This window comes from Apium graveolens, chromosome 7 (assembly GCF_009905375.1).
Source record: "Apium graveolens cultivar Ventura chromosome 7, ASM990537v1, whole genome shotgun sequence".
Taxonomy (NCBI): domain Eukaryota; kingdom Viridiplantae; phylum Streptophyta; class Magnoliopsida; order Apiales; family Apiaceae; genus Apium; species Apium graveolens.
Window position 1 is genome coordinate 194,320,028 of NC_133653.1, and position 12,475 is coordinate 194,332,502.

At 34.3% G+C, this 12,475-nt stretch overlaps 1 protein-coding gene across 3 annotated transcripts; it reads left to right on the forward strand.

Moving 5' to 3' along the window:
• The first annotated feature begins 6 nt into the window (after positions 1 to 6).
• Positions 7 to 11,943, forward strand: LOC141671263 (mannosylglycoprotein endo-beta-mannosidase-like). Of its 3 annotated transcripts, XR_012555026.1 has the most exons (13): positions 7 to 354; positions 1,058 to 1,196; positions 1,981 to 2,208; positions 3,177 to 3,235; positions 4,273 to 4,321; positions 4,950 to 5,180; positions 6,669 to 6,838; positions 6,931 to 7,135; positions 8,100 to 8,768; positions 8,850 to 9,077; positions 9,447 to 10,247; positions 11,286 to 11,386; positions 11,709 to 11,943. XR_012555026.1 is itself a non-coding variant. In XM_074477437.1 (12 exons), the coding sequence occupies exons 1-11, from the start codon at positions 203 to 205 to the stop codon at positions 10,236 to 10,238; spliced, it is 2,922 nt and encodes a 973-aa protein (XP_074333538.1). In that variant the 5' UTR covers positions 13 to 202; the 3' UTR covers positions 10,239 to 10,247; positions 11,709 to 11,943. The 3 variants fall into 3 exon arrangements, 2 of the variants coding, with proteins under 2 accessions (XP_074333538.1, XP_074333539.1); XM_074477437.1 differs by lacking the exon at positions 11,286 to 11,386 and having other exon boundaries at positions 13 to 354; XM_074477438.1 differs by lacking the exons at positions 1,058 to 1,196; positions 11,286 to 11,386 and having other exon boundaries at positions 190 to 354.
• Positions 11,944 to 12,475: the final 532 nt, after the last annotated feature.

Consider the following 12,475-nt stretch of genomic DNA (forward strand, 5'->3'; position numbering starts at 1 on the left):
GCTTAATAATTTATACTTCGTCTATGATTTTCAAAATCATAATTATTTTGTAGGTTAAATTTGGATGGGCCCCGCTCTGTTTAGTGCAATCCCTGTCACCATCTTTCCCAGTCTCAGATGATCTGATCACAACACTTCTCAGTTTGTCTCACACCTACACACACATATTCACATTTCTAATGTTTATGTAACAGCAAAACAAATGGTTGAAATAGGGAAGACAATTTTAAATAAAGGCTGGTTAGCTGCACGGTCAACGGAGGTTGACCTCACCGGAGTTGCTCTGACCACCACTCATCCTCCATCATTCTCACCAATTTCACCTCCATGGATGGAAGCCTATGTTCCCGGAACGTAATCACTTCTTTCGATATCGTTTTCGACTATTTTATTCACTTAATTTCCCTTTTTTGCTTCTTAATTATGTTTAGTAATGTGTGGATCATGTAATTTTGGATAGTATTTGAGTCTACTAGAAAGCTAATTGATACTAGTCCTTTTTAAGTTAGCTTTAGTCTGTTAAAACTTTTCTGTTATTGATCAGCATTTTGTTATTAAGTAGTGTAATTAGAATCTCGAAAAGCTGAATAGGTTAGAGTTTGATTTTTTAAGCTTTTGTAACTGGGACTTTTATCGGGATAGTTTAAGATGACCAAGAGATATGTCCTCCTTTTCACGGGAATGATCAGGAAATGTATTTGTATTTATCCAAAGAGGAACACATTTTATTATTTATTTATTACGATATTCTAAACATAAAACTTAATGAAAGAATGAGATGATAAGTTAAGCAAGGAGTTAATGCCGTTCATTTTTTCAGCTGAGTTAAGTTATGAACTGATTAACAGAGATTACTATAGACATCGTTTATAATTATATGTACTGGTTGTCTTTTGCGAATGTTGTCTCCTTCCTTGACGTGTTATGGTTTTAATAGTAGTGATGAGGGTGCATTTGTATTTGCTTGTCTTGTTATTAGACAAAGTTAGAGGTATATTGATCTGTTCTTCTTTTACGTATTTGGTTTACTCATCCGTTCAAGTGGATTGGTTTGCAGTGTTTTGGCAACGCTTTTAAAGAACAAACTTATACCCGATCCTTTCTATGGGTTGAATAATGAGTCAATTATAGATATTGCTGATTCAGGGACAGAGTACTACACTTTCTGGTTTTTCACGACTTTTTATTGTAAACCGGTATGCATCTTACTAGTCAAAATTCATTTCCTGGGCATTATATATTAAATTTGGTCATGTGTGGTTTACTTTCTGATATTGCTTGTTTTCAAAAAAAAAAATGCACTACAGGTGTTGAAAAAAAATGCACTCCGGTGTTATTTTCTCTGTTGGGCAAAAAAGACTAATAATCTTACTTCAGCCTATTCATTGTTTGAAATCTCGAAGTTCCAGTTTATAGAGTTGTTAAAATTACAGAAGCTTACACTATCAAAAAGCTTATCAATTTACCAACAAATTTAAAGAAGATAAAAAATCCGTTAACTACAGGAACTATATAATTACCTCTGGCATTAAAGCATATACATTTTTTATTAGGCATCCTAGAATACCAATTACCTCCACTTTGGAGTGCTTGCACAGTTGCAGGAAATGTTTTCCTATTCATTTAGTTTTATTCTGTAAATGGTTGATAAGAATTTAATTTTCTACTTGCTGCTGTTGCCTGTTGTGATTTAGTTTGTAGACTGTACATAATAATCTTTTTCTTTCTGCATCTTAGTTACATTTTTCATTTGATATTTGTGATTACGATGTATTAAATGACTTTATATGTGTTAAAGAAACAATTATATGTTCACACTTGACAAACCTATATATATTCAAAATTTTGTGCATGATGCAAGGCTAGCAGAAAACTGTAATGTTAAAAGTCTCTGAAATTTTACCTCAAACCACAATGGATCAAAAAATTACTCCGAGGGAGCTTATTGCATACCCTGATTGTTGTAAGCTTTTTTCTCAGATGAGTAGTCAGCATGTAGATCTCAATTTCCGGGCTATAAACTATTCTGCCGAAGTGTATATTAATGGGCACAGAAGGGTCTTGCCAAAGGGGATGTTCCGTAGACATACACTAGATGTAACTGATATTCTGCATGCCGATGGTCAGAATTTACTTGCTGTTATTGTTTATCCTCCTGATCATCCCGGAAAGATTCCTCCAGAGGGGGGCCAAGGTGGCGATCACGAGGTATACAGTTCTTCCATGTACATGGATCCTTCATCCTCTCCACATAACAGTTATCTGCTCCTCTATAGAAAAGTCAGTTTAAATTTCTTGAGTTAACATTAACCTTCGATGCAGCTTGAAATTTCTTATAATATGATATGGGAATTTATTAAGGAACAAGTGTGTATCAAGGTCAAGGTCCGTGTTCCACTGCCTTTAGGATCATTAAACATCTAGAGTGGTAGTTGATTGACTTTGAAAAGGCACACAAGTACGAAAAACAAGCAGTCTAGCTCTAGAACTTCAATACAACCATTTTTAATTAAGTTACAACTTAAACCTAAGCCAATTGAATATATTAGAGGGTGGACTCTTCCTTTTGTTTATGTTAAATAGCATAAGATCCTGTTGGGGCCTTCTTCTGATACCTAGAACCCTTAAGGTCTTAGATGGACTGGTTATTTAACATGGTATCAGAGTTTGGTTTAGGGAGGGTCTCAGGTTCGAGTCTTCCCAGCCCCCATTTCTTTAATTTAAACATTGTTGATATTAGTACTGAGAATTAGTATATGTTGGGTTATGTATGTTGTGGTCATTCAGTATGAAACATATTGTAAGATTGAGTGGGAATGTTGAATAGCATAAGATCCTATTGGGGTTTCCCTTTGATACCTTAAAGTTTTAGATTAACAGTTTAGTAGCTCTTTCTCTTTCATGTTTCTATACTTGAATCAAAATGTCTATGCATTGAGTAATCAAGCGGTCTTGGAGGGTAATACTTTCTTTGCATATGCTCTAAACACTTTATATTTGAGATGATATGTTTGGAAGTAGACACATTTTTTTTTTTTTTTTTTTTTGCTAAATAGAAGTAGACACATTTAAGTTGTGATGTTCCTGAATCCTGAAATAACTTAATCTAATGCATCAATATTAATCTTAATATTACTCTCGGATGTTTGTATACATATCATGTCATCTTCTTGCAGATTGGAAAAGATGTTGCCACACAATATGTTGAGGGCTGGGACTGGATGGCTCCTATAAGGTGACAGAGGGGTCGCATGCGTGACTAACTGCAATCTATACTATTCACTGCATGTTGACTATTTTTATGTTTTTTTTTCGGTTTCTACCTTTTCTTTTAGGAATCCTCCGGAACACCATCATATAGTTGATTGTGTTGAGTATGATCATTTTGATATCCCTAAACTTTGGAATTATTGCTGGCCGTGGATAACTTAAATTCATACGTCAACATATATGATTTATAATAAGAAACTGTTGAACATAAATATATATTTTGTGTAGTTATCTAGTTAACATAATTCAAAATTTATGATCAATGACATTCATAGGCTTCTTTTAAATCATTTGTAACCCCCCCCCCAAAAAAAAAAATTGCAGAAGGTCTTGATTTTAGACTTAAAACTATCTGAAAAACCAAATAGTGAAGCATGGTTTGTAGAGTTTTGAAACACAAAATGTATACATAATCTTAAACATCCATGTGTGACCAGGTAATCCACGTTTATCTTTGATGATACTCCCTTGTATTCATATGTGGATTCCAATCTCTCTGGAGTCCTTGGGGTAGAATATTGTCTTTGTATACTGCAGCAATCATTTCACCTGAGACTCTTCAGGGATAATCTCTCTAATATTTGTAGGAGATGAGGAGCATATCATAAAGGCTCCGATATGCATGTTAAATTCAACTTTCCCTCAAGATTTAATTACTACTCTCTTTATAATCCCGTCAAGACTTCATGTTCCTAGTGTGTGTAAAATCACCAGACAAAAGTTTGTTCATAGTAAATTTTGTGTCAGTGTATAACTGAGAAATGAATATTAGTGCATGACTATTATATTTCTAGAGACTCCTTGATCTCAACTAAAGTATCAAATATGTATACCTATGAATAATCATTTAAAGAATCATTAAGATAAAATCGATAGTTGCGCTTGTTTTGCAAGTCTGTTATCTTAACAATAGACAGAACCTCTATGTTGTTTGTGCTCTGGGTTTGCAGCCTATAGACTTTATGAGTCGGGGGTTTATCAATTTGCAGTTTGTTATTTCAGGGACAGGAACACTGGCATCTGGGATGAGGTATCTTTTTCTGTTACTGGGGTGAGTTTGATTTGATAGTTTTACCATATATGCTCTGTTTACAACATTATCACTAACAATCTACCATGTTAGTGCTTCTAAAACTGCAGATGAAGTATATTATAATTTCAATATATCTTGCATGCTTTTAGGCTGCTTGTTGAAGCTTGAATTCGTGAACTTTAGTATCTGATGTTGATTTTATGTTTAATACATCTCTCCCTCCCCCCTCCCTACCCCTCCCTCCCTCTCTCTCTCTCTCTCTCTCTCTCTCTCTCTCTCTCCCCCCCCCCTCTCTCTCTCTAAAACTGCAGATGAAGTATATTATAATTTCAATATATCTTGCATGCTTTTAGGCTGCTTTTTGAAGCTTGAATTCGTGAACTTTAGTATCCGATGTTGATTTTATGTTTAATACATCTCTCTCTCTCCCCCTCCCTCCCTCCCTCCCCCCCTCCCTCCCCCTCCCTCTCTCTCTCTCTCTCTCTCTCTCTCTCTCTCTCCTCCTCCCTCCCTCCCCCTCCCCCATATATACATAAATATGCATATCTTGAACTGAATCGGTTTTAAGTGCAACTGAATCTTATTGCAAAGTATATTGTTTTATAGACTCTCGCTCCCTATTCCTGATAAGTATAATCATTTGCAGCCTGTAAAAATAGTGGATCCTCACTTGGTCTCATCATTCTTTGATGGTTGTACAAGAGCTTATTTGCATGCAACCACTGAATTGGTAAACAAAAGTTCCTCGGTTGCTGAGTGTGACTTAATCATCCAAGTGACAACAGAACTTGAAGGAAACATTTGCTTGGTAGAGCATCTTCGGAAGGAACACCTGTCAATCCTTCCTGGAGCTCATGTCCAGTATACATTTCCCAAGGTTAGACGGTATAATTTTATTGTTATCAAACACTAAAAATTGTTTGTCTTTAACATATATTGCTATGCATGAATTAAAAGGTTCCTTTAAGAAGAAATAACCTATTAAAATACTATTCTAAGTTTTTGTCTTCTTTGTTGCATTTCATTTTTGTTGCTAAATCAGATGTATTTCATTTAATGGTTCTACTTTTTATGTCAAAATATATCTAGCTTATAAAGCAAATGTGAGTACACTATAAATTATTGTGAAGAATGCACTGCCAATAGTAGTTCTTCTGTCTGTATCTTAATTCAGAAACTTTTAACTTAGTGCTAAACTCTCTGAGGATGAATTTTCTTACTCTAGCTACCAGCGTGAGAAATGCATAACTACAATTATGTATATATTGCAATCCAAACCTCAGAGAGTGGGACTTAGTCATAAAGTTGAAAAATGGAGGATGAGCACCCCATTTTGCAATTCTTACACCCTAGTGCACATTGATTTATGTGATAATTAATTACAGCATTTAATAGGGGCTATATCAAATATTTTACAAGAAGGCTTCTATCTCTCCAGGCAGAACCTGGAAACTATTATTTAGTTTTTTTTTAGAATTAATACTTCACGAGTCCTGTAATATACAATAAATAAAGATATGCTTATATACGTCCAGGCAGAAGCTGGGAAATATAGTCTAGTATTTTATATGATGATTAATACTTCACGAGTTCTGTAATTTACAGTATGTGAAGATATGCTTATATAATTCCAGGTAGAAGCTGGAAACTATCATCTATATTTTATACGATAATTACGAGTTGCAATATATAGACATTTGCAAATGGAAAATATCATATCTCCTTGTAATTATCTTTGATCATGATGTATGATTACTACTTACTGAAATAGTATCTGATATGGACCCTTTACAGTTGCCAACAAATAGAACAATATGTGCTTTTATTTTTAATGACTTGCTTTATATTTAGAATCATGGGCATGGTTTCATAATAGACACTGAGCAGTATAAATATATTTATACATGAATGTTATTTTTCTGTTCCATCCTACTCCCCCTCTTTTTGTTATATTACCATTGAGTTTTTTTTAGTGTGTGCACCCACATGCTGGAATTCAATTCAGTCTTACTTTTAGTGTCGAGGAGTAGGACATAGAAATGGAAAGATTTATCTGTAATGAAGACATGACAATTAATTATAGTAGTAACTACAGTTGGTAGATTGGAATAATTTTAATGGCTTGTTGGAGAAGTTGGAATTTATTCGAAAATTCTTGATTTGGTACAAGTGATAAATTTGGATGACCAAAAGAATTTGGATTTGATTCAATATCAAGGCATTTATTTATAAGATTTCAAATTGACAACTCACTTCATGTCATTTGAAATGACTTTCATGTTCCCAAACACAATTTGAATATCCATTGTAAATAAATATACTTTTGTCCAGCACTCTTTTCAGAATGTTGATGTTTCTTTTTCAGGGTTTCTTTTACAAGCCCAATCTATGGTGGCCAAATGGTATGGGAAAGCAATCCTTGTACAATGTTGAAATTTCTGTTGAGGTGAAGGGTTTCGGGGAATCAGATTCGTGGAGCCATCTATTTGGATTTCGCAAAATTCAGAGTGACATTGATAGTACAACTGGAGGAAGGTATATTTCACTCATAAATTGATTATGTGAGGCTCAGCGTTATATTAATGTAATTCGTACAAGTTACACTTTTTTGAGTTTTTATGTTGCAGGTTGTTTAAGGTGAATGAGCAGCCAATTTTTATCCGTGGAGGCAACTGGATATTGTCTGATGGACTATTACGACTATCAGATAAACGTTATAAAACAGATATCAAATTTCATGCAGATATGAATTTCAACATGATAAGGTGTTGGGGTGGGGGGATAGCTGAAAGACCTGAGTTTTACCATTACTGTGATCTTTATGGGTTGCTGGTAAGATTCCTATATTCCCATTAGGCCCTGTGCTGCCAGGGGAGCATATGTGTTTTGTGTCTATAGTTTATTCCAGCTATACAGTTGCTATATAAAAATTCAGTTTCTCGCTCTATGCTAGCATATGTGGTACTTATGTTTGGCCTAAAGTTTAAGAGCGAATATCTTGGCGTGTTCTGCACTTGTATAATTTAAGATTCTTTTAACATGGCTCCTTAAGTTTATCACTAGCCTTTGAGGATTTTGGATGAGGGATGTGTATTTCACTCATCTCACCCTTTCAAAGATTGATATATAAAGAGAAATATCAGGAACTTGACACACATCCGTAGTCTCATTTCAGGAATCGTGCCTCCTTTGTCCATTATGTATACTGTTTGTTTGTTCTAGACTTTGTTAGTATATTTCACAAATAATTTCGTCACCTTTTCTTTTCCTTTCTAGTGGTGCTTTTAATAACAATTGGCTTGTTGAAGATTACATTTTGACAGTGATTACATTTAATGATTGTCAGAACTAAATAATAGGAAAAATGTACTTGTAACTGATGCATTTAGGTTAACTCCGTTACAAATGTATCGAGGCATCAGTAGATGTACATTTCATAGAGGCTGAGTTAAGATGTCATGCATGCTTTGGAATTTTCATGCATACAATATAAATTATGTTGGTAAAGTGTGCATATCAGAATATTTGACTCTTAGTTCTTTATCCATGCATATTGGATTGGTGTACATCCTTATTACAGACCCTAGTCAATATAAGAAATAGAAAGTAAATATATAAATTATCTCGCAAATATTCTTTAAGTTAGAAGTAACTTATATTAAATTGCTGTTCTCTATTTTGCTCTTTCTTCTTACTCTGCGAGTCTTGAATTATCTTGATTTATCTTCAAATTTTAGATTTTTCAGCTAGTATCTAATTAGGCGAATACAGTCATCAATAACTGATGTATTTGTAGGTTTGGCAAGAGTTTTGGATAACAGGAGATGTTGATGGACGAGGTGTCCCTATTTCAAACCCTGATGGTCCTTTAGATCATGACCTTTTCCTCTTCTGTGCGAGAGACACTGTTAGGCTTCTCAGGAATCATCCTAGTCTTGCATTATGGGTAGGAGGAAATGAACAAGTTCCACCAGATGATATCAACACAGCTTTACAAAACGATCTAAAACTCAATCCAGATTTTCAGAAACTCGATGAAATTGACAACTCAACAGAAGAACTTCCCCTAGTTTTAACAGATCCTAGTCAATACCTTGATGGTACACGCGTCTATATACAAGGGTCTATGTGGGATGGCTTTGCAAACAGTAAGGGAGATTTCACAGATGGCCCATACGAAATTCAGAAGCCTGAAAACTTTTTTAAGGACGAGTTCTACATGTATGGCTTCAACCCTGAGGTTGGTTCTGTTGGGATGCCTGTTGCAGCTACTATCAGGGCAACAATGCCTCCGGAGGGATGGAAAATTCCTTTATTCAATGAACTGTCAAATGGTTATGTTGAAGAGGTTCCAAATTCTGTATGGGATTACCATAAATACATCCCTTACTCAAAACCAAACTTGGTTCATGATCAAATATTACATTATGGTACCACGAAGGATCTTAATGACTTTTGTCTCAAGGTACTCCATAACGAACTTTTGCTAATAGTGTATGCTTTCTTCCTTTTTTTTCTCAGTTGGCTTGAACTGAACTCATTTCAGGCGCAACTAGTTAATTATATTCAGTACCGAGCTCTGTTGGAAGGGTGGACTTCTCGAATGTGGAGTAAATACACAGGTGTTCTGATTTGGAAAACACAAAATCCCTGGACAGGTCTAAGAGGCCAGTTTTATGATCATCTTCATGATCAAACAGCAGGATTTTATGGTTGTCGCTCTGCAGCTGAACCAATTCATGTCCAGCTGAATCTGCATACGTATTTTATAGAGGTATAGTAAACAATGGCCTACAATTTTGACAGGGTGTGGGTTGATTTGTAATTAAATTGTTTTCCCTTCATCTTCTAGTGTAAAGGGAGGAATAGTACTTGACGCTGTCCAAATTTTGACATATTTGGTGGATCAATAACATTTATCTAAAAAAATTAAAAATAATATATTATACATGGGTATAAGCCATGTACTAGTTCTCGGAAAACTGACCCACTATATTTTGATGATTTGCAGTATTTGATATATATATCATATCAGCATGGAACATAGACAGTCATATTATCTATTTTTGGTGTATACACTCAATAGCATTTTCATAGCTCTTTGAATTAAACTATATTGCATTTCCACTCGTTTTCAAAACAGGTGGTCAACACTACACCCAATATACTGTCAAATGTGGCTATAGAAGTATCTATTTGGGACTTGGATGGAGATTGTCCATACTACAAAGTAGCTGAATTGCTCTCTGTTCCATGTAAAAGAACTATATCTGTTATTGAGATGGAGTACCCAAAGTCTAGGGATCCGAAGCCGGTCTACTTCCTGCTTCTGAAACTCTATAATGTTTCTGATTACAGCATATTATCAAGGAACTTTTATTGGTTGCACCTGCCTGGTGGTGATTATAAATTACTGGAACCATACAGGAAGAAAACGGTACCCCTGAAGATAACTTCACGGACAATGATAAATGGGTCTAGTTATGATATACGAATGCATGTGGAAAACACTTCAAAGAAACAAGAAACCAGAAATCTGCTATACAAGAATAATTTTGTTGACAGTATTGGTGATAAGGATTTTTGTATGTCCTCGAACGAAACTGTACAGAGTCACAACGAGCAGCAAGTCAATTTCCTTCAGAGGATGTCCCAGAAATTCTCAGGGGAATCTGATGATTTGATCACCGAGGAAATCAGTGGATCTGAGACTGGTGTTGCTTTCTTTCTCCAGTTCTCTGTTCATGCTTCAAAGAAGGATCCAAAAGAAGGGGAAGACACGAGAATTCTTCCAGTCCATTATTCTGACAATTATTTCTCTCTGATTCCTGGTGAACTAATGCCCATTACTCTCTCCTTTGAGGTCCCTTCAGGTGTCACCCCAAGAGTTGAACTTCGAGGTTGGAATTACCATGCTACTCATACTGTTCAATAATAAAGTCAGGTAAACGAGTATGTTCACCTCATTTAAAATTGCATATGAATGAAGTAGTTTGATAAGCATCTAAAGCAGATCTTCAATATTATGCTTTTTGAACTTTGCTTTATTGGTAACTTGCTCCAGTGAAAGTAGGTTACGCGTAGAAATTAGACAAGTTTTTAACTATAAAAAGAAATATCGTCTGCTACATGTAACAAATTTTTTACTGTGTTCGGCTTTCTTTGACTTTTGGACTAAATACCTAAATACAACCACATTATCACTACTTCCCCCTCCATTTTAGTAGTGCAAGAAGGCTCAAAGAATTCATTTTATGTAAATCACAACAATTCATTTTTTCCTGAAGTATTTGCCTAAACTATATTAGGGTATGTAAAGGAACAATTATATAATTTGCATATACTGTTCAAAAATTATAAAGGGCTAACATGAAAATTAGATACAATTGTGTTCTAGCTGCCACAGGATGTAATGCTGATGAGCATTCGAGTTCTGTTTGGTCTTTTAAATGATTGTGTCTAGCTTTCGGTTAGGATTTAGGAACCATGCCATTAAGTTCTTGCCGTCACACACTTAAGCACTAGTGATTGTTTAGACCAAGGATGTGACTGCTATCACATGCAACTCTTACATGCAACTCTTTATCAGCCTAATTACCCTGGATTGGAAAATTATCAACCAACCTACTCTAGATCAGGTGGCCCTACCTCAAATACCATCTTAGATTATCAGCCTTCGTCTGATCAAATTGAATTACCTGTCATACCATGTAGGACTAGAGATAAGTAGGTAAGAGTTGATAATCTTATCAATATATTAATGTGGCGGTCGTGAGTGTGTGTGTATTTTCCAGAAATGTCAAAAACTGGATATAAAAGAGTTCGAGGTTTAATTCCTCATTTCTCAATATATTTTCCATTTTTTGTTGGAAACCTATCATAAGCTTCTTTCTCGGTGCTGAAGATTTCGAGCATTGATTCGTCCTTTCTCCCTATTTCTTTCATTTTTAATTGGGTCCTGTTATTAATTTCTTTTTTTCAGTGCAAACATAAGCAATTGAAAACGAAGCGGAGTCATGACAAAGGCTTCATAAATCAAAAACACAGTCAGTTCGGTTGCCCAATTCTGAATGTTCAGTTAAAGTAATATACCTGAGTTTTTTTTGGATGAATATACGTTATAAGTGCTTTAAAACAGAACCTCTCTACAGTTTTTTGACAAATTGTACATGTTAAAATATAGGGTCCTTTACATTCTGCTCTAATATACTTATATATGTCCAATCACACAGCTTAGAAACAAATTACAAGTAATATTTTCTAGGTTAGAACTAGTTGCAAAAATCTTGTGTTGGTATATGATACTCTGTTTTATGTATCCCGATTTTGTAGCTGTTTATGTTGACCTTCATAGTTTTTTGGTGATTTAATTTTGATTATTCAAAATATTTTTTTTTCCAAGCAGTCGAGGAGAGCAAGCTTTATTGTGGGGTGAAGAGCATAAGCTGATTCTGTGGTCAGTTTTCTTTGTTTATTAGGTCAGACTGTTGTCTTATCAAGTTTGTTTTTAAAAACGGCACCTAATGTTTGATAGTTCAGTTTTTCATAAATCTGAGATTAGGCCACGTGCACTCTGTAAATATACACATCTGACGTTTGATATTTCAGTTTTTCATCCATCCATGATAAAGCTATGAAAACATCCGAGGTAATGCATGTAGTATATATAGCAACTAGAATGTTATGCCCAGCTTCCATGGTTGAGGCATAATTTTCTGAAAAAAAATTAAAAACAGTTGATAAAAATGTGATATAGAGAACTTATTTTTGTTCTAAATAAAAAGGTCAAATTTTATTTATTTGTTTTTTTAAAACAGAAATATGAAAGTAATGACTTTTCTTTTTAATTAGTGACGACTTATAAGTTATGTTTTGTTTTATGTGTTTTGATATAATGTAGTTAGATATTAAATTTGATTATAATAAATAATGAGGCAACATTTTTTTTGGAAATTAATTTATTTTATGATATTAAAATTACATTTATGTAGTTATGGTAATAGCAATTTTCAAGCAGTGTTGGGAATTAGCTTTTTAAAATAAACTATAGAATCAAAATTATTTTGCAATTTTTATTTAATTTTAGCATTTAATTTGATTACTATTTAATCAAATTGCTAATGTTAAAAAACAGCATTATTATGTATGATATTGTAAGCATACATAATAATG